This window comes from Labrus mixtus, chromosome 7 (assembly GCF_963584025.1).
Source record: "Labrus mixtus chromosome 7, fLabMix1.1, whole genome shotgun sequence".
NCBI lineage: Eukaryota > Metazoa > Chordata > Actinopteri > Labriformes > Labridae > Labrus > Labrus mixtus.
Window position 1 is genome coordinate 10,064,730 of NC_083618.1, and position 21,505 is coordinate 10,086,234.

General features: G+C 40.5%; 2 protein-coding genes across 2 annotated transcripts; both read right to left on the reverse strand.

Moving 5' to 3' along the window:
- Positions 1 to 289: 289 nt before the first annotated feature.
- On the reverse strand, positions 290 to 11,239 carry timeless (timeless circadian clock). Its single transcript, XM_061042722.1, has 30 exons — positions 10,295 to 11,239; positions 9,399 to 9,529; positions 9,163 to 9,316; positions 8,907 to 9,021; positions 8,702 to 8,764; positions 8,518 to 8,619; positions 8,224 to 8,379; positions 8,010 to 8,143; positions 7,405 to 7,492; positions 7,123 to 7,299; positions 6,751 to 6,968; positions 6,554 to 6,657; positions 5,701 to 5,870; positions 5,491 to 5,613; positions 5,187 to 5,338; positions 5,006 to 5,103; positions 4,791 to 4,926; positions 4,470 to 4,671; positions 4,236 to 4,375; positions 3,978 to 4,057; positions 3,729 to 3,852; positions 3,520 to 3,602; positions 3,230 to 3,384; positions 2,840 to 3,068; positions 2,576 to 2,644; positions 2,338 to 2,456; positions 1,516 to 1,771; positions 1,162 to 1,201; positions 1,010 to 1,056; positions 290 to 858 (listed from the first exon to the last, which is right to left on the reverse strand). The coding sequence occupies exons 2-30, from the start codon at positions 9,478 to 9,480 to the stop codon at positions 728 to 730; spliced, it is 3,747 nt and encodes a 1,248-aa protein (XP_060898705.1). The 5' UTR covers positions 9,481 to 9,529; positions 10,295 to 11,239; the 3' UTR covers positions 290 to 727.
- Positions 11,240 to 11,378: 139 nt separating this feature from the next.
- prph (peripherin) lies at positions 11,379 to 18,084 on the reverse strand. The gene is made up of 9 exons (XM_061042723.1): positions 17,440 to 18,084; positions 15,976 to 16,036; positions 15,489 to 15,584; positions 13,623 to 13,787; positions 13,408 to 13,533; positions 13,095 to 13,315; positions 12,842 to 12,894; positions 12,227 to 12,300; positions 11,379 to 12,107 (listed from the first exon to the last, which is right to left on the reverse strand). Exons 1-9 carry the CDS (start codon positions 17,982 to 17,984, stop codon positions 12,036 to 12,038), a joined length of 1,413 nt encoding a protein of 470 aa, XP_060898706.1. The 5' UTR covers positions 17,985 to 18,084; the 3' UTR covers positions 11,379 to 12,035.
- Between the last annotated feature and the right edge of the window lie 3,421 nt (positions 18,085 to 21,505).

Genomic DNA, 21,505 nt, shown 5'->3' on the forward strand with positions numbered 1-21,505 from the left:
GATGTTTGGTTAATTTCTGCAGTGCTGTACAGAAATCCTACTAAGGTGTATTTTTGTTGCAGTTTTCAAGGAGTCTGATACTGATAGAGTCTAACTGACAATAGAAATGGAATATCTATTAAAGCTGTGTTCAAAAAGTGCTATTTGTGTGACTTTTTATATAGACAAGAGTTCAAAGGTAAATCCACATATTGAAGTTACAGTTTGACTTATCTCCAAAGGTAATAGTTCAATAGTGCCCCCTAGTGTTTCAAATGATGTAGTGCAACAAAAGCCACCACAAGCCCACAACAGTGCCTCTTTTTTTAATCAATACCAACCAGAAGCTGTTTTCTGTAAAGAAAAAAGAAAAGTCAACTGAGAAATGATCAGCTGGTAAAAATTATTGTATGGATATCATTTTACCAAAACAGTGGTATGATTAACCAACAGCTTTCAGAACAATGAAATTATTGAGTTATAATAGAAGATGTGAGTTGTAAACGTGATCAAACAGCAATATGTACATAATGACCATTCTGGAAATGCTTGGAGAAGAACTTGTAACAAAAACATGAAAACATCAATCTACTGCTCTCGAAACGGATGTCAAAAGAAAATTGCTTAATAGGATCTATTTATCCATGGGGGCCAATGTGGTTTTCCATTAACAGTTTCCTCCAGAGGGCTGCATGCACTTTTTATGTCTCCCCTGTCTGCAGTTTTAATAGTCCATTAAAGGAATTCACTAATCCTCATCTTCCTCGTCATCGATTAAGACCATCTTGCGTCTGCGCTTGACAGGAACAGAGACATCCTCCCCGTCTGATTCTGCAGCGCCATTGGTCTCTGTATCCATTGCATCAGAGGAGTCATCTTCTGTAAGACAGCAATGTGCGTGAGCCCAATCAGACTGTGGTTTTTAAACTTATTGTGAAATCAGGAGTGAACATGTTTAACATATGCTGGGTGCATACACGGCCATTTTCAAACTAACAAACAAACAATAAATGAATACTAATCTCCTCACCATTGTCCAAAACTCGGCTTCTTTTAGTTGAGGTCTTCTCCTGGGATCTAATGGTAACAGGAATAGATTAAGCATGGAAAGTATTCAGAACTTAAAATAGACATTTTCTCTGCTGGGTTTTGGATTAACCAAAATATAGTGCAATCCCTTACCTCTCAGGTGTACTTTGTGCATCCTCAACAGGAGTGGATTCTGACAAAAGAAAAGAAAAAGATAGTTTTTAAATTGCTAATCTTATGCTTGTGGCAAGGTGTTACTGCTTTTTTATTTTCTTTCTATCCAGCATTTTGAGATGCAATAAAAAAATTAAATTCTTCTTTCCCAATTCCAAGCTTACACACTTAATAGGATGTGACCAAAATAATATTCTTGAGGAAACATAAATTCTTGGAAGTTAAGCCACAGCAGGCTATTTGAGGCACCATGTAACTTAACACTCAGCTACCAGACAAAGCTGTAATTAACTGCTGTCATCTGAGACAGGAAAAGGACGCTCCCACACATACCTGTCTGCTCGGAGGTGTGGTGTTTCCTCTTGCGTGTGAGCAGCAGAGCTCTCAGAGCCTGAGCTCTGCGTTCCCCTGAGACCTCATCCTCATCCTCCTCCAGCCCCTGCCCCTCCTCGTGAGTTTCTTCAGTTGGCGTCTGTGAATTGTTTTGCTCCTCGTCTCCTCTGGGTTCTTCTTCTTTTGGACTCAGGGCTGCAGCTGCACTTCTGAGCTGTGAATCACTTATTGTTTCAGGGATCCTCCAAAAGGACTCCTGTTAATAGAAAAGTGAAAAATAACTTATATTACATTTTACTACTGGCTGTTCAATCCATTATTTAGTTATTGTATTTGTAATCAAAATCCCAATAGGATCATCTCTCCATGATGGATTACAATAAATAATAATAAGTGTAAAGACATGGTGACTTTGTTGTACAAATTTGAAGATATTCCCTAAAGGAAATCAGTAATAAAAATGGAACTGAAACAATGGCTTAAAATTTTTTTCCCAGGACATTGTGAAGTGGAGTTTGCCTTTGTTCAGACAGGTAACAACCAAATTATTAGTTCATCCTTGACTCCTTATGGACATCTGAATCTGAGGCTGCTATGAAAATATTCCCCCTAGGGGAGCAGGATAGCCTAGCAGTCATGTTGCACGCCCATATGTACAGAAGCTATGGACCACGTTGCAGCAGCCATGGGTTTCATAAAAAAATAAAATATTCCTTCCAGGGGCATGAATGCGAAGGGAAAACTGAAAACCTCCGTAATCTCTTAAACCACGTCTGCCACTGGCGTAAGAAAAAAAAAAAAAAAAAAAGAAACCACACACACCTGTTCATTTGCAGGTGCTCGCATTCCCAGTTTGCGCAACAGCTTCCTGAAGCGCTTGTTGTCCATGGCGTCTTCGTTTTCCTCAGTAAGAGGAACAATTGCCACAGGCTGTGGCAAACCTGGGGAATAGTTCATTACATTTAAATTAACAGACCAAATTATATCAATAAAAATGGCCACCTGGAACAAAGCTGAAATAAAAAAAAATTATTTAAATACTTTTCTTTTTCTAACTTACCATCTTTTTTACGGTCACCTGCTGTTCTGTTCAGACAATTCTGCAGCCACAACATGGGCCCAGACATCCCTGTTTGAAAAAGACAACACCATGAAACCTTCAAAGGGTTCCCAATGTAAGAATGGTTTATGGTTGGAGTTGAAATTATATTTTTTGAACACTCTATAACAGCAATGTCTTTGTTCATCTCATGAAGCAAAATGGACGTTAAGTATTAATATTTTATACAATCAGGTTCAAGAACATACGGCAGCTAGGCCTCACCTTCCTGTTGCAGAGCCCACACCATGTTGCCTACGTCAGCTCTCTTTCCTACTGGCGAGTGCAGGGTTTGAGTCCGTCGTCCTTCATTTAGTGACGTTTCTCTTTTTTCTTCTTCCTCCTCATCTTCCTCACTCTCCTCAGACTCATCCTCTCCATCATCTTCATTATCTCTTTCCACGGGATCATCCGGGAAACCCTGTGTTAGACTGTCGAGGAACTCTTCTTCAGTCTGCAGCAGAAAACGTTCAGTTTATCTCCTGGCAGCAAATTCTTCAAATATTCTAAAAGACCACATTTTTTTAATGACATCATTTACCTTGTATTAATCATTTTTCCACATCTTAATGTGATTTATTGTAAAAGATGGAAGTACATCTGAATCAACTCTACCATTGCTGCTCCAGATCTCTTCCCTTGAGCGCTGCGGCTCCTCTTCTTATAAAGTTCTCGTCTCTCAGACACCAAACCCAAACTGAGCAGTTTGTCAACCACACGTGCGCGAGACCGCTTAGCTGTGAGCTTCTTCAGGATGTTACCCAACACATCTGTTAAAATACAGGTGTTATCACCAGAGAGTCATTACACAGTCTATGAAGTGTTTCAGAGTAAGTACTGGAGCTGAGGATAGAGGTACAGTATCAGGCTATTACTGTACACAATGATAATATTGTGTCTTGTACCGTCAGAGTCTTTGTACTCCTCAAAGAGCATTTGAAGCTCTTGCTCCTGCTCCTCGGTCCAAAGAACAATCCGGGTACCTATCCTGTTGTAAAATAGATTTTAAAATGTCATCAGCAAGTGGTTAAGATTTGCAATGTTTAAAACGTTGTCAATACACTCTTCTCAACTTTAACATCAATATGTAACTCATCCTGTCACGGGTGCATACTTCTGTTTCTTCAGTTCTTTAGCATTGTCCACCAGTCCCATATGCACCAGCTGTGTCACTACCTGGCGTCGAGTGCGGCTGCTGTTGCTGAGTAATGGCAATAGGGTCTCCACTATATCTGGCACTAAACACAAGAACCAACAGTAAATAAAGGAATGCTAAGGCTGAGAACCGTATGTGCAACTACATCTTGTAACTAATAATACGACAAACAGAAAAGCTGTGGAAACAAAGAGGAAGAAAGCAGACCCTCAGAATGACGATGCTCCTCGTAGAGCTTCCTCAACTCCTCTTCCTCCTCTTCGGTCCATGATGGTTTCTTTCCCTCTCTGACATATTTAGGAGATTAAGAGACACATTTCAAACTGCAGAACTCAAGACATTATGTTGTAAAAGAAAATCATTGTCGACAATGTCTTCAACTTTTACACAGGTGCATCTTTAGCCTGTAGGTTCATAAAAAACGGCCAGATTAATATGACGAATACAGTACAAACAAACACAAACCCATCGTGGCTGTAGCCTTCGGTCATCTCTCGTACGGCCCCGACATTCTTCCAGAAGAGAATTTCAACATATGCCTTGTTGTTTTTCGCTGCCACTGCAAAGAACCTGTTCAGCACAAACTTGGCAAAGGTCATCAGCTCCTGAAAAACAGAGAAAGTGGAACTCGTTGTTTTTGACCTTGCTTCCTGTGCTCCCTGCCCGTAGTATGAGTTTTTCCTCATGTCATAACTTTACCTTGTAAGCAGCTGCGGCGGGGTCACTGAGGATCTTGTTGAAAAGGTTGAATACTGACAGCTGGAAAAGCAGGGCGTCCATTCTCAGGTCGACGGCCAGGCGGTGCAGCATGCGAGCGATGCAGTGGTTTGTGTGAGGTGTGTTTTTTGAGTAGGATTTCAATAAGAGGAGGTATGGACGCACAATACCAGGACTGGCAAACCTGAAAGAGGTACAAGAAAGAAGACATGTCCCATTAGGAAGTTCACAAAAATATATTTTGCATGCAGTGAAAAGTGTTGCATGTTGTTTTTTTAGAATCCCCCTAACTGCTTTTCTTACCTCTTGATAAAGTCTAGAAAGTTAAACTCCTTTTCAGAAACCTGAATATTCTCCAACTCTTCCTCCTCTAACTCAACTGCATCATCATCATCATCATCATCCTCCTCCTCTGCTGCAGGCTCAAGAGGAGACGACCCTAAAATGAAATAAAAAGTCAAAGTTTGAATTCCGCACAGAAAAAAGAATCATGCAAACATACATTTGAAAAGTCTTACTTGGCAGGTTGGCATGCAGGATTTGCTTAAGGAGCTCCAGTTCCTCTTCAGGTTCCACATCGACAGAGCCAAACACATCACCCTCTGGCCACACCTCCCTGAGTGAGACAAGATGATGAATGCTCAAACTGAACTAATGTGATTAATCTGAGGGGTCGATAGCATGTTGAGACTTGCTGACCTGGCAGCACGCAGCAGTCCCAGCGCTTCTGGTCCCAGTCGAGCCAGGAGGGCATCCTGCACCCGCACCATGGCCTCAGTCCTCTGCTCCTCAAGTGGAGTTTCAGATGTGGCATCGAATGGCACGATGCTTTCTGTCAACAACCCTGACAGCTGCACACAGAAAGAAATGTACATCAAGCAACGAGAATTTGGCCTTAAAAGAGATATATCATCCATCTTTAAAGCCATAGACTCTTGTACAGAATCTTGCATTGAACAGTATCCACACTCTGCTAACCCTTTAGCTTGATTTTCACACTGACCTGATAACTGGCGGCCTTCAGCTCCTCCTCTACAATCTTCCAGGTCTCTTCGAGGGCTTCTGGACTAGTTTCTGTAGCTGGCTTTTTTCCACGCTGAGACCTTTTGCGCCTCACCTTTTTCCTCTGCAGAGTTAAGAGGGCCAGATATTCATTTTGAAAGATGGTGCTAATGGTAAGAAGTTGCACCAGATACGTAGCCCAAAAGCTTACCTGAACCATCAGGTTTCTGCGACCTTTGCAGAAGCGCTCTAACATGCGCAAGAAGAGATGAGTTGACTCTACCAAATCTTTGAGGTAGGACTGAGGCTGTCTGGTTTCGTCATACTTCCTCAGGAGAGTCAGGAAAATCTCCCTGTATTCCATCAGGTAAAATATGTTACCTAGAGAGAGAGTGAAGAACAAATAGATAAGGCTTCTAGCACTACAGTTACATGCAAACCCTTTTATATTTTAGAGGGAAAATATGTAAAATGATAGGTAATACATCTTCACACTTTGCAACATGTGAAAACACATCATCATTTAGTCTTAGGATAGCGCCGATTTTTTGAACTGGGGTTGTATGCTTAAACTGTATTAAACATGGACATAGTCTCAGTGACGTCATCCATTGGTTAAAGCCGGTTGAAGCTCAACCCTGGCAGTTGCAACGTTTATTAGCTTTTGAAATTGCAGAACTGAACAGCTGATCTTAGCATTGCTGGCAGAGGAAAACGTATGCGTGTCACGAGATAGTGCTTAAACAAAGCGGCTTGCTGACGGCTAAGTAAAGCACTAGAAATGTTCTAATTAAAGTGTAGATTTGCATGGTCGTTGATTTTGAGGTTGCTTTTGATTAAAATCAGCTAAAGTTGAGGTACAAATGTCTCTTTCTGCAGCGACATACATCCTCGCTTCCATGCTGGAAACATGGAACTCTGGTTTCTTAACAAAGGGGTAGAGCTGACTGGCATCTCTGGCGGCTCAAAACCCTCAAAGCCACGCCTTAACATCCTAAACGCTGTCATTAAAATGTATGGCTGGAACCAGTATTCCTTTTGAACAAGTGCTGTTAGCATATTACTTTTTATAACGTTGGCACTCTGACGGATGCTTCCATCCTGGGAGCGGTCCATCTCGTTCACAGTCAGCAGCAGTTCCTGGTATGCCTTTAGTGCCAGGTGCATCCTTGAGAGAACAAGTGATATCATCAGACCGAAAACAAAACAAAACAGATAATGCATTGCTTTTTCTAAAACCTGTCCTTCAGAATCTCCTTACCTGCGTGACCAGGATGTCGCCTCTTTGCGATCTGTGAGAATCATCTCATAATAGTTGGTGATGTTTCGCTCCATAAAATGAAACGCACGGATGGACACTGTCTCAGAGACTAAGTCAGCCCGAAAACCGTTGCCACGATTGAAGGCCATGAAAAAGCTGAGCGCCCAGAGGTAGTACGTTTCATCGTGTTGCTGAGTTTGCTCTCGAATGAGACTTTCCTGTAGATGAGTCAAAAAGTAGTATAGTCATGTATCAGACATTCTCATTAAAATATGTGATTTTATTGTTATGTATGGTAAAGGCTGGTTGTGGGATTTGGTCTGTAAGCCTATGATAAAAAAAATATTTGTCACTCATGTTACAGCAGCCGACCTTGACAAGGTACATGAGATGATTGTAGCAGTTCTCCAAGAAGTCCACACAAAACTCTCGCAGGAGGAGTCGAACATTCAAGGCTGAACGGCGTTTGTCTTTACCCTCCTGAGCCTGTCGATTCCTCTTAGGAACACGTCTTACTGCTTTGCCTGTGTCGTGAGTGTAATTTTTGAACTAAAAAAAGAAAGGAAGACATATTCAGAAATTGATACCAATATTGTTTAGAAAAGCACAAACACATCTTACCACATACTGTGTTTTATGGAGTTGATGACTCACATTATGAAGATTTCTGTGATAAATCACATCTTTGTCCCCAATTGACTTCAGCCCTCGAACAACATACGAGCCTCCAAAGCGAGAGTGTCTAAAAGTTAAAATATACATCAACATACACATGAACAGAACAAAGCGTATTTTCTGTTTGAACACAAGTAAATCAAACAAGCCATTTAATGGTTGAGTGTTCCCCCTCAATTAATATCTTCTTTAAAAACCTCTCACATACAGAATTTGGTGGTCTTAGGAGTTAAGTCTTGCCTCATGTACAGAGGCTATACTGTAGTTATCCAAGCAGACGGGCCCGTCCGACCCGCGGCTTCTTCACCACATGTCATAGCCCACTTTCTCTCCTGATTTTTTTACTATATCCACTGTCCTATCTAAATAAAGGTGAAAGCCCAAATATAAGTATTCAGAATATTTATGACAAGATAAAATAAAACATTAGATTGTAGAGGTGTGATACATATTCTTATGAGGTGGAGCGCACAACTCTTGAAATTCTGCTACTCGCTTGTGTTGCTAGATCAAAGTATAAATGTATTCTTATCCGTATTAGTGCAGCTGAACAGTGAAACTGTTTGGCATCAGCGGAACTGTACCTGGTTCCTCTTTGTAAGGTACGAGAGTGTTTCTCCGCGAGCTCCTTCTGCCTCAATGCCTCCAGCTCCTGAGAGTCTCTATGTTTCTCTTCTGCTGAACGAGCCTGACCGGCGCTCACCAAAGCTTCTGGCGTCTGTAGGACATCAATAAAAGATCAGGCACAAAACAGCAAAAGATCTATACGAGTCCTTACTAGAGGTTCGTCACACTGACCTGGTCTCTAAACATGAGGGAAATGATCTCCAATACGTGCATACTCCACTGCTGCTCACTCTGAGCCGACGCCAGGAACTTGACCAAGTCATCGAAGCCGCTCATGTGAATGGCCCACAGCAGCCGATCATGAACGCTTGCATCATCGTCCACTTTCTACAGGAGAAACAGAGGGGTTGCTGATGGATAGAGGTACATTTAAGTGAAAATAAAAGATCTGCCTGTCTTTTGAGTCAACTTTAAGATACATTAAGCAGTGTTACGTATCGGTTCACATTGATGTTAAAATCAGACCTTCTCTTCACAGGGGTCTGCTGGTACATGAAGCACGTTCCTAACCAGCAGCAGGATCCTCTCTATCAGCAGGTTATCCTCCTCCTGCCTCTGGTCCCAGTCCTTAAAGAGACACAAAAATGTCACTTTCACATACATAATGTAGGAGACTAAAATTAGTTATTTTGACCAGAGAAACACTCACCAGTTGTAGAAGGTTGTATAATATTTCACTTAAAATGCCAAAAACTTTCTCACTGGAAAACGCCTATAAATGAACACAAATTCATTGAGACAAAAAATACTCATTGTTATACAAAAATATACATTTAAAATATGTAGAAATCTTTGGATAGTAATGGCAGCCCTGTATCCAAAATTAAAGTGCCATAATTCGAAGAACACAATACCTCTTTATAGGCCTGCAAATGAGATGTCACTTGCAAAAAGTGATGCCTAAACACGGGGTCATCTGGGACTTTCCCAAAGCAAAGCATGGCAGGCTGAGTGAGGTTGACCATGAGCCTACAAAAAAAAAAGACTTTTTCGTATTCACAATCTTCTACAGCTATTTATAATAACATATTATTACGTATTTATGCACTGATTGATTGTTCTAGTCATCTTAAAAAATTATTGAGCTCATAAGTCGAGCAGATTGTTTACCTAATGCAGGCATCAAATAAGGCCTTATCTTGTCCATGTTGAATAATAATTGGCAGGATGTCATTTTGTACAATCTGGCCGGCTCCCAGCTGCTGACGGACGTCACGGGTGTCATCTTCATGCCGTAGATACCTGATCAAGTCTTTGACACTCTCTACAACACAGAGAGAACCGTTTGAGGACGACAGGTGCAAACGTTTTTTGTTGTTGTTATTTATCCATATAAAATCACTCACCTAAGCAATCAGCTTCCTTGTGATAGGTGTCTCCTTCCAGATAACCAAGAGCACTGCACGTTGCCAAAAGTTCGCAATTCATTCTGAGCAAGCCAATGCACCATCAGACAGCTTACAGGTGAAGGGTCGGTCTAGTAATAGAAATATGAACAGAGCTTAACCTCAAATATCTCTGCTCACTATAGCGTTTCAAATTCAAATTCAAATTCAAAAAAACTTTATTTGTCCCTGGGGGGCAATTCAAAGGCACACAGAGTAGTAAATTAACAACAGTGCAAGTACGAAACATTTTAACCTAAATATAAAGTGTCAATTTAAATACAACTTAAAGCTTAAACTTAACTTAAAAATACTAAATATAAAGGAGTAGCTATAAGTGGACAGTGATCGGACTGACAGATGTAAACAGAACTATGTGCAGTAAACGAGAAATACATATATGCGTTTGATTTGTATTAAAATAAGAAATATTTGATAATGGGCGTCAGTCTGCACATGAAAGGTTATGTGTTAATCAAAGAGTTTTTCTTTCTTTAATTAATTAAAGAAAAACAAACCCAAACGAGGTTCCTCCGTCACTCGTCGACTTACTACTGTCAGCTCTGACTGGTTAGTAAGGCTGCTCATACATCTGTTGACTTCATGCAGTTTAAGTATGCTACTTCAACTTAAGGTATTTATAGTTGTTATCTACAACTTCACAACATGTGTCGACTTGTATTATGACGTAGAATATTCTATGTTGATATCAGCGACAGTGTAAAAGAGGGTTATGTACAAAGGAAGGATCCTCCTCTCTACATAATGGTGATGTTATGCAGCAGGAGTAGTTAGCTTCACTTTACACAATGATTCGACTTTTGTTTTAGCAGCAATAAAAAAAATTGCCAACTTACCCAAATGTTCAAATATGGCTACTCTGCTTGTATCGTGTTCAGCAACTGGTGTTGTTAAGTTAAGAACTCTTCTATAAGCAAAGTAAGATGTTTGTTTCAGAAAGTAGTTTCTCAAACTCCTCGGACAAATCTACAAGTAGCGCGCCAAGATCTCGGAGAGAAGACTCAAAGCGGATGTAGAATGTCGTCACATCCACGTGAACTTTTTGCCAAGAATTCTGTATTTCAGGAATGGTTGCTTCCTAGTTTCACCTACTCAATACAGTCCAGAATAACCAAAATCAATATATGTTTGTTTCGGATGAGATGAGGAATACGAATTCAGGGCTACAACCAATGGTAGGCAGTTATATGCGCCAGATTGTAGTGAAATACTTGCAGTTATAACTCCTGTGTTGCCTGAGAGGCTGTACTTAGGGTATAGGCAACACACGTTCACGAATACCTGTCATCGTTTGCTTTTCGAAATTCAGTGACATCGTCGATTGAACGCCACTATACATTTGGTGATTCTGGATAAAATGTGATATTTGTTGACATTGTTGGTGTTATGTCAGCACACAAGCCCCACAAGATTAAGTCATTAACACTGACAAACACCTCTAGAAGTGACAGCAATCTGCTTGACATCGCAATTCAAAAGGACTGGCATTCCTAGGAGTAGAAGGTACTGTTTAATTTCACTCAAAACACATAGCTTTCTGCACTAACTAGGTGATGAATTGATTAAAGGTGTTGACAGGTAACAGGAATTACACGATGGGTTGTTGTGATTTGAATACCTGCCTGCCTTAAACAGGCTTCTGTGCGTTTGAGAAATCACAGGCCTATGTGCTGTTCAGGTGATACCATAGGTGGGAAAGATTTTCACCCAAAGCGTGAAAGGGGTCTGACAAATGAAAATAATTGCATCCCTCAATTTTTTAAAACTACAAAACTCACTCCCCTTTTCCCCTCTTCTGAGCTTGTTGTGTGACACGCACTATGCCACTTATTAAAAGAAGTAGGCCTCGCACAAGATAGAAAAAACAAACACTTGATTCGTTCGTTGTTCGTTTACGAATAATTTCATGGACAAACAATATCTGCTTCAATTAGGTTTATTAGCACTTACATTTTCATTCATCGATCTGCCAGGTACACACAGCATTGCAAAGCACATTCAGCAAGTTACTTGGTGGCTGTCATATTTCAGTGTCAACATTTTTTTTTGTTTCTTATTTATTAATCACATTGGTCATTTGTCTGAAATAAGTTAATAGCAAAGCGTTGTGAACAAATGCAGGTAGCTCAACTAATTCTCTTTCTTTGTTTTAATGTGTATTGACCAAAGGGCAGTGTCTGATGTTTTGTTAGTTAGTCATATGACTCAAACTACTAAATTTCGGCATTTATTTATTCCTATATTAGCCTGTAGTGTAATACTATATAAACATGTGGACTTCTAAGAATTGCACAGGATTGCACTGAAAATCAAGGCCTCAAGTGGTATGTAAATAAAGGGGTTTTGCTCAGCCCTACAGATGATAACAATTGTTCAGCAAAAGTTGGGTGGCTTAAATAGCACCAGAGTGACACTCTCTAAAGGGACTTTTTCAACATTGCACCTATACTGCACTGGGAGACTTTCTGCTAGATAATACAACTCATAACTAGTGGGAATGCTCAGATCAGAATTTGGTCTTTACATTGTTTCTCCTTTTTTTCTGATGGCTCTGGCTTTCACATTTTTTAATTGACTCTACTCGTCGTCATCATCCTTGTCAATACGGCCTGAGTCCCTGTCCTTCTCCCTCCTGGATTCCTTCACAACCTGATGAAAAAGAAGACAGCATTGTTAAATATAGTTCCAATATCAACAACAATTTCCATTGTGCAAATAGCATAAAGGTAGACTTTTGCATTTTGTCATATTCCTATAAATGATTGTACCTCTCCATCTCTGGTCTCGACTGTCTTTATCACCACAGTCCTCTTGCTGTGGGTGTCCAGAGTTGGTTCATAATCTGTAACATGTCACACAAGGCTTTTGTTAAATCTTACATTCACATTCAAGAGTCACTTCCAGTGTTGAATTAGAAAGAATTACTGGGTCTCTATGTTGTGTTAGATGTAAGAGTAGTTTTAAGGAAATACTTGTAATAACTTAAATCTTTTTAGTTGTTGTTAAATTCTGAAAGAATTAGGTATTATCTCAACTGCAACTTGCAGATAAAAGAGAACTTCTTAGAAAGTAAGTTAAAATGAATCAAGCAGCTGTTGTATCAATTTCTTTGGCCCTTTGCAAAGCAGTAAATCTTTACTCTTTGATGATCCTGCCTTGTATTTTTTTTTTTTTTTAGTATTACCTAAAGGAAAATCTCCCCCTGCTGCTATTCGATTGTCTTACTACTCGCTATGAAATGAAGGCATTTAAGGTCTGCAGAAATACAGAGAAAACACTTAAACAAGAACAAATGACTCGTCTGACTTCGCAACTCTGTTTTAGTTAGGAAACCCTGGCGCTTATAACATATTTGATGTTGGGTAAAAGGAAGCTTTACTTACCTCGGTCACCAAAGTGATTGCTCATGCCAATATTCATCATGGGAACAGTAATCCTAGACAGAGAATATCAAATGTTGGTGTTATAAACTAATCTGTTATGAAAAGTTAGATCAGAGTTACTCTAAAGGTTGAAATGGAAAATAGAACGTAAACTGGAAACTGTATGTTTTTCATCTAATCAAGAAACAAATATAACTAAAATACAGTAAAGATAGATCAATTTAGACTTGAGCCAAGGTTCATTTCCCCTTACCTGCTCTCCTCACCCTCCAGCAGTTTACGGTAAGTAGCAATCTCAATGTCCAGAGCCATTTTGACATTGAGGAGGTCCTGGTACTCGCGAAGGTGGCGAGCCATCTCCTCCTTCAGGTGGCGGATCTCATCCTCCAGCCTTCCTACGTTGTCTTGGTAGTTGTTAATTTCGCCGCTAAACTGGTCCTCCATTTCACGCATTTGCCTCAGCAGGGCTTCATTCTGAAAACATTTAATGCAATGGAGAGTTGGAATTTTAAATATGAAAGAGTGTTTATTGATATAGACACAAGACATTTGGTGGTTAGCATCACCGTGTTCTTCAGAGCATCGATTTCACAGTTGAGAGACTGAATCTGCCTCCTGGACTCGTTGGAATCCTGCTTGGCCTGCCTCAGAGCATCAGTGTTGCGCTTTGCAGACTCAGTTAAATCAGCAAACTGCAGAAGCAAAAAGAAAAAGCACACAAATGTTAATACGGGTTTGTGGGTGGGTGTATGTCTCTTTCTATGTGTATCTGTCTGCTGACCTTGGACTTGTACCAATCCTCAGATTCCTGCATGTTCTTTGTGGCAATGTTCTCATACTGGGCCCTGATGTCCCTCAGAGCACCAGTAAGGTCGGGCCTGGCACTGCTGTCCACCTCCATCTTCAGCTGATGGGTTTGGACACTCACTTGGACATCCTGGATTTCCTGATAACACCAGAACATGCTTAAACAGTTAAAACATATCATGGAAACACAAGACCCTTGTATCAAGTAATTATGCACAGATGCATTGTTTTCGCATCGGTATCGCCCAATATCGGCCCTGACAGACATCAGCCCATCAGCAAATAATGTGGCATGAACCAATGTTTTTTTCTCTTGTGTCATATCATTTAATGATGGCATCTAGTAAACCTAATTACTGATTCAAAGAAGAGTTTTGGACAGACTGTCATCTGTTCTCATGGTCAAACAAGAGAAAATGTTGGCAATATGAGAGTCTTGCACCAAAAGAGTTGACAAAAAAAAAAACATTAGTATACGCAATTCCCTAAATTGTTATTTGTAAACATCGGTATCAGACCTGATTTTTACAATTGGTACGTCTCTCGTAACAAGAGCTTGCCAACAGTTGTTCTTTCTCTTGAAGCTGAAACAGTGACATGGTGTAAAGAACCAGTCAAGCCTTCTACATCCCATTATCAGATTCCTCCAAGGAGCTGCTTTTGAACTCTTTCTACATACATTTCTACATTTCTACAAATATCTACAATCAGAGAATATATGGGTTTACCATGGATTCTAAGAAGTCAGATGCTTGGTTTTATTTGCACATGCAAAATGTAAGTATTGCCGCATAAATTATGTACTACACCAGCATAAAGACCCCTATACGTTATAAAGCTGCCTTTTTGAAACCGTCCAGTTTGATATCATGTTGGTTTTGGGACAAAAATTGGCCATATTTGAACAGGTTGTAGCTGGAGAGGAGCAAAGGGTTGAAAAAGGCTAAGCTATCAAGATTTATTCATCAGCTGGCATATAAACTAGATAATCATCAAATGTCCGATTTAATGCAGTTCTCCATTTGGTGGTTACTAATCTGAGTGTATGTAAGTCTGTGGATCAGGGTTGGAATGTTGCTCACTGGTTGGTAGGCGCACATCGGCCTTCTAATGACTATAGCTGGCCTTTTTCTCTAAAGGAAATAGTGGCCTTTTAAGTGACTCCAAATCCATTTTGGGTACCAGCTTATCACTGTTTATTTCTCCAGTTAATGTGGATATAATAAGCCTTTTATATGCCATTTCATCTGTTTCTCCATTGGGATTAGCTCACTTTTGGAGCCAGCCTCAAGTGGCAATTTAAGGAACTGCAGTCTTTTGCACTTGTGAATTTCAGGTGGCCTCGCCTCTGCGACTTTCAGAGCAGATTTTCATGGACGAAGTCTCAGTGACATCACACATTGGTCTCTGAACAGCTCTTTGGAAACCCATTCATGGCGGTTATGAAATTAGAAGTGTTTGCTCAATCAAACTTTGAGTCAACTTAACAACAGGCAAAGAACTAGAGCTGACATTTTTACATAGGGACGTATGGGACTTCCAGGTTTGTTTGAGTCAGCCTCAAGCAGATACTCAAGGAACTGCATAGTTTAAATTAGCTTTTGTTAAAAGTTTTTACTCTATAACATATTAATATAGGCAATATTTTATTTTTGCCATATTGATATTCACAGTGTTGCATATTATGCCTTAAGTTTCTTATCCTTTGAGGTTGATATACTTGATGTTGCTATTGAAGATATCCAGATAACATATTGTGATAGGAGACCCCTGAGAAAAAAAAGGACGTATCTGTTATAGAATCACAGTGGAATTGTTCAGAGGATGAAACATCACTTACTTCATCATGGAGTTTCTTAAGGAATTCAATCTCATCCATCAGAGACTCAATTTTCCTCTCAAGTTCCAGACGGGACAGCGTGGCATCATCCACATCCTGGTTGTTGAATTAGACAAACATCATTTATGTTGCAATATGTCGTCCACTGCTAAATGTAAAACATGAATAGCTTTTTAAGATATATAATACATGTATTTAATGTAAAAAAAACCAAAAAAAACATAAAACTCCAGGCTATATTTATATTTAACAAAGATTGTTTAAGCATAAAAATAGTTGAGAAAATCATTAAAGAAGGGAAGTGCATGAAAGTGCCATGGCAAAAAAGTCTCCTTACAGTGTAATAACAATTGTGTTTCAGACCCCGCTCTGTTAAATTATTTTGACACAATTGTGTTTGCGTTAAAGACGGCAGAAATCCTGTTATCTAAGCCTGAAGACATGGTGACCAATATATCAATCGTGATCCATCAAGCTGAGTGTTTACCTTCCTGAAGGCAGCCAGGTTACCCTCAGCATCCGCCCTCTTCTGGGCTTCTTCATCCAGCCTTAAAGAACAAATAAGTGACACAAAATATTTAAACCATGAAAAGATACCGTATAGACCACTTTATTTACGCATCACTTATTTTTTTTTACAAAGTGGGGAGAGGGGATGAGGTAATGAATTTATCCAAGAATACCCTTCCTTGCTGGGGGTTGCAGCAAAGGCATCAGCTGGCGAAAAGCTTTTAGGATCAATTTGCTAATTCACTGTCCTGTCAAAAAAGGGTTTGGGGGTGCGCCTAGTGGGATCAACAGCTGCTTCTTTCGGCTAATTTGGTTCTCTAGTTCAATAAGGTCATCTGAACAAACACAAGGTTAAAGACACACACTTCTTTCAAAGATAATGTGGCTCGTATAAAGTGATGAGTAAAACCGTGGCATACAGAGAGTGAGAGTGATATTCTCTATGTAACTGTAGAAACTAGAAAATTAGAAATGACACGTTATAATGCTCTAGAAAACATAATTACAATTCATGGGGTTCCTTGATGGTCTGTTCAATCTGTTCTGTCAAACACAAGCTGTGCCCGGACTGGACATTAAATGGATTAGTCAGGGAAAGAATCATAGTGGGCCCTGCTTCCTCATCTTTTATTCATGTTGCATTACAGGGGTCCTTTTGTCCTAATGGGGTCTCTGGCATCCTCCCATCAGCACAGAGGGACACTGCAAACACACCTAATGGAGTCATTGAGTCACATTGATTTTTCCTGATGCTATTCTCACCACGCCTGATACCCAACCTCTCCTCCTCTGGTTTCCTCTCCCTCTCTGTCCTCCCTGCTCCTCGGCCGGCCCCACCCTGTTAGTGGTCCACCCATCCACCTCCTCCTAACTCAGTGTGTGCACATGTTTCTGATCTTTCAAAAAGAAAACATTATTTAAGGGAATTATTGATTACCTAACACTTCATTAAGCAACTTGCATTGAATGTCATAGTTTTCTGTGGGTCCCTTTATCTTCTCCTTTCTTGTCCAATATTGCGAGTATACACAATATTAAATCAACAAATACAGTCATAGGTAGATGCACACTCACGCACATCGTGCAGTGCAGTGTCCTGCATCCCGCTGCTACTGGTGTCAAGTGTGCTCAAGTGCCACGCCCTACACCACCATCATCACTGGGCTCAAGTGACAAACCCCTAAGGGACTCTCTGTGCTTAAAGTGGACAATGCAGAGTGTGTCGTCACATACAGTATGTAACATAGTAAATCACAACAGGGAAATATTAAACTAAAGAGGAGACAAAACTTGAATTGTATGGGAAAATATTGTTTTAAAAGATGCAACTGTCAGGAGAACAGTATTTTTTCTTTTTTGAGACTAAATTAATTGTTGAACAACTAACTATTTTGCATCTGTGCATTATACTTTTCTTACTTCCTCTTTGTGTTGTACCTACCTCTGTTTGAGCAGAGTGAGGTCCTCAGCCAGGTTGTCCCTCTCCAGCAGGTACTGGTCCCTCTCTTTTCCGATGTCATCCATCTGGCGCCTCATCTCTCTCAGCTCCTCCTGGAAGATCTCGGAGGCGCGGTTGGGCTGGCCGTGCTGCTGCTGGCCCTTGAACACGTTGAGCTCCTGCTGCAGAGTGCCGTTCTGCTGCTCCAGGTAGCGCACCTTCTCGATGAAGCTGGCAAAGCGGTCATTGAGATCCTGGAGCTCGGCCTTCTCGTTGCTGCGGGTGGTGAGGAACTCCTGGTTGATGGCTTCAGCCAGGGTGAAGTCCACCTTGTCGTAGGAGAGGCGGGCGGGCTGGGCGCTGGGGCGGGAGCGCTGTTGGTGGTAGGTGGTGGAGCGGGATGCAACCGCAGGAGACATTGAACGCATGTAGCGTCCTGAAGAAACAGGCATACGGGAGGACACAGGTGAGTAGGAGGACATAGAGATGGGATGGGGGCTCCCGAAGGTGCGCCTGTAGGAGGTGGAGGTTTGCATAGAAGAGCTCATGGTCGGTCTTGTTTAGTTCTGTTTAAGAGAAGATGCAGAGCTGGAGGCTGGAGATGCTCGTGAGGCAACAGGACATCAGACTGAAGAGTGCAGGGGGCTTTTTATGCTCTAAGTCAGCTGTCCCACCACCCTCACGCCTCTCTCCACCCCACCCACACGTATCCTCTCTCCATCACTCATCAGCATTCGAGCTTTGGCCACTCCCTACCCTTCAAAGATAAAAGCTGCCTCTCTCCATGCACTGTCTTCCTCCCTGTCTGGACAGCTCCACCCTTTTAACCAGAGCACTTGGCATGAGGCCAGACAAGCTTCCACATCACATCACTCCTTTGATTACTAAAGATATCGCCCCACCGTTCCTCACTGCTCTGATTCATGCACCCGTTGACTCTTTGCACCAGTTTGTAGTCACTCAGTCAGGTTTTATTGTCATTTCTCGACATGATTCTGATACATGATTTCTCTCTTACGTGCACAACCTTCCATCAAACATTTCAAAAAATATATTTTGTTCCTGGTTCTAAAATGAAACTGTGAAATGTAGGATTTTTTTGGATCTAAATCGAATAACGTGCACACATTGATCTGATTTTTTCTTCATCTGTCTCCTACCCTCTCTCATCTGTCTCTCTCTCCTTTTACAGTAATGGAAGACTTTATTGATGTTCTGGGCGTCTGGGACAGAACTATGACTCGACAGTTATTCTATTTCCTTGAAATGCATATCCAGTAATCCATGTTTGAGTGCGAGTTGTCAAATAACTTTTAAAACATCTCTGGTGACCAGGGAGTTTTTGGTCAAGTCATATGGATTCTATACGAGGAGTCAGAGGAGACTTATAGAATAGTGACAGTTGTTATCAGGGTTGTTGTGCATTGCTTCAATAATTTACTCTCAGAAGAAAATGTTATTAAGTCTTATCATTTTTGAATTTTCACCAGTTTAATGTTTATTATTTAGCAGCTAACTGACTGAGTACTGGCCCTCTTCTAATTGGTGAATGGTAGTTTACACTATCAGACAAGCACTTTTTTTTTTTTAGCTGCTTAACAGGGGAATAAATGTTTGCTGACACATGACAAGGATTGAAAGCTTCATCGTTTCAGTGTACAATTATACAACTTCATACTGCTGAATCAACTACAGAGGGAAAGATTAAGCCTTAATTCAAAATGACAAGGCAAGCATGCAACAGCATGTTACACCTGCATACTTATTACCCTTTTGTTTGTTTGTTTTTTTTAGACAGAAATGAACAAAACCTTTAAATGTTGGGTAAAAATGTAACATAAATGTTGGATGTATTCTGTGCAGCAACACTTTCATATCTTTCTGCAGAGAGAGGGAGAAAGAGAGTGTGTTTTCTCCTGTGTGTGTAGTCATTTTAATTGTGGTCTGCAGAGAAGCTGCAAATCTCATATAAGGTTGACGTAATTCTGAGCATGCTCCGTGGCATTTGGGTGTGGCACTTTCTCCTATGTGTTATCTTTGTAGCTCGGTACCTTTTATCCATCTCATGCACTATTGTGGGAAATACAACACACTTGTCTAACATATTGTCTCATGCTCTTTTTCTTCAAAACATGCACACACTTATGTTTCATAACAGTAAACAGCCTTTATTTTAACCTGCACCCAGCATTTGTTGTGATCATACAGTATCTAACTTGGGGATTCCTCTTCCTAATGTAGCATCTGGAGCACATCATTTAAGATGTAGTAATTCTTTTTTTCATTCACAAACACACTTAAATTACCTCCTTGTGTGGCTGCATGGCTTCTACTGCAGAGGTCTGGCTCTTTGTGTAATAAACGGCCCATGTAGGTCTTAGCTGTGTAATCTAATCAACCTGCTTTATGGTCAGTTACTCTCTCCCTTCCTCCTATCTGTCTCCCTCTCTCTTTGCTCCGAACACGTTTCACTTTCCATTCTCACACCAGATCCGGCTTCAATCCGCCTACATGTTGCTGTTGCTTATTATGTGCAAATATTAAATCTGCACTTTCTACTCTATAGTTAGCATTGTGCATTTAATTTAGACACACACACTCACTCCCACATGCAGAGGTTCTGATTTTAAAGTGAACCGTGTCAGCAAAACTAACCATCAGCCAGATGTTACCATTAGAAATTGACCCTTCTGGTTTCTTGGAGGATTCCCGGGGGAGCAGGAATTCAATAAAACGCCATGAAAGTATCAGGATAGAATATCTGTTCCTGTCTCCACATATTGAACTCCCAGTATGTGTGTCAGGTTTCAAATGTAAACAGACGTTTAGATATCTCACTCTTGTGGGATAAAAAGGGTAAAACTAACTAACTGTTTTTATTTATTTTTTGTATGGATAGGATACACAGCAGTAACAGCAGTCAGCAGTCAGCAGTGGGAACAGCACAGAACATTACTGCATAGAAATCAAAGTGTACAACAACAGCTGTCCTTCACAGCAGTCCCCGTCGTCTCCCATTCATCGTTTAACTCCCTTTGTGAAACAACTCTGCAAATCACCATGATTTGAGTTATGGTTGGTACACTGTTTTAACTGGTGGCTGCTGAATAAACTGGTGGTCAAGTAGATGGTTTTAATCTCGCTTTGGTTGGGTTTTATTTCAAGATTTCGAAAGTTGCCTATAAAGTTGAGTGTACTGTGTATGAACATCTATTACAAGAAGAGCATTAATTAAAACTGTTAAAAGATTTAGGGTTCTACATAACAAGCCCAAACTGTCAAGACATTTCAAAAATACTATTTTACATGTCGGAAGTCCTTTTAAATACTTCATGAAGAAGAATTAAATAAAAGTTTAAAAAAAAAAAAAAAAAATCTTGGATTAGAGATTAGATTAGATTTCGTCTACTCTATTGTCAGGACGGAAATTTGCCTTTGCCTAGCAAAACTGGCATCAGTTGAGGCTCACTTAAAAAGAGGGTATAAGAAAGGGGAAAGTGGTTGAATTTCTCCTTCAAGAGATTCTGTGCTCAAAAGTGATGAAAGTATTTATCAAGTATGAATCCAGAGCCCGAGAGGAGAACTCTCTATAGTGTGACTGTTGGATTGTTGGTGCCTATAAATTACAACAATTATTGAACACAACCACCCAAATTCAAATACTAAAAAGCTGTAGGCCTATGGAGGTTGGGGGTTGGTGCTGCACTGTGTTATGTACAGACAAGCACTTCATTTGCAGTCAATTGACTCCTTTTGTGTTTTGTAGTAGTCGTTTTTGGTGCCAATATGGATTAATGAGCAGTATATTGAATGTACTATAGTGCTGATTGTGGTCTGCAGCCAGTCTCACGGCTGTATCATGACTGTGGTCATTCTGAAGCGTGGAGGACTATTAAAGGAAGCAGCTTCCTATTTGAGATCAGTTGCTAGGGAGTGGTGAGCAATAGAGAGGCAATGAAATGAATCAGAGATGTGGAGCTGCACTGACGGTGTCACCTCAGGCTCATTGTCCAGGAAAGACTTAAGGAAGTGTTCAAGTCTGATCTGGTTCTCCATTACAAGTCCCTCT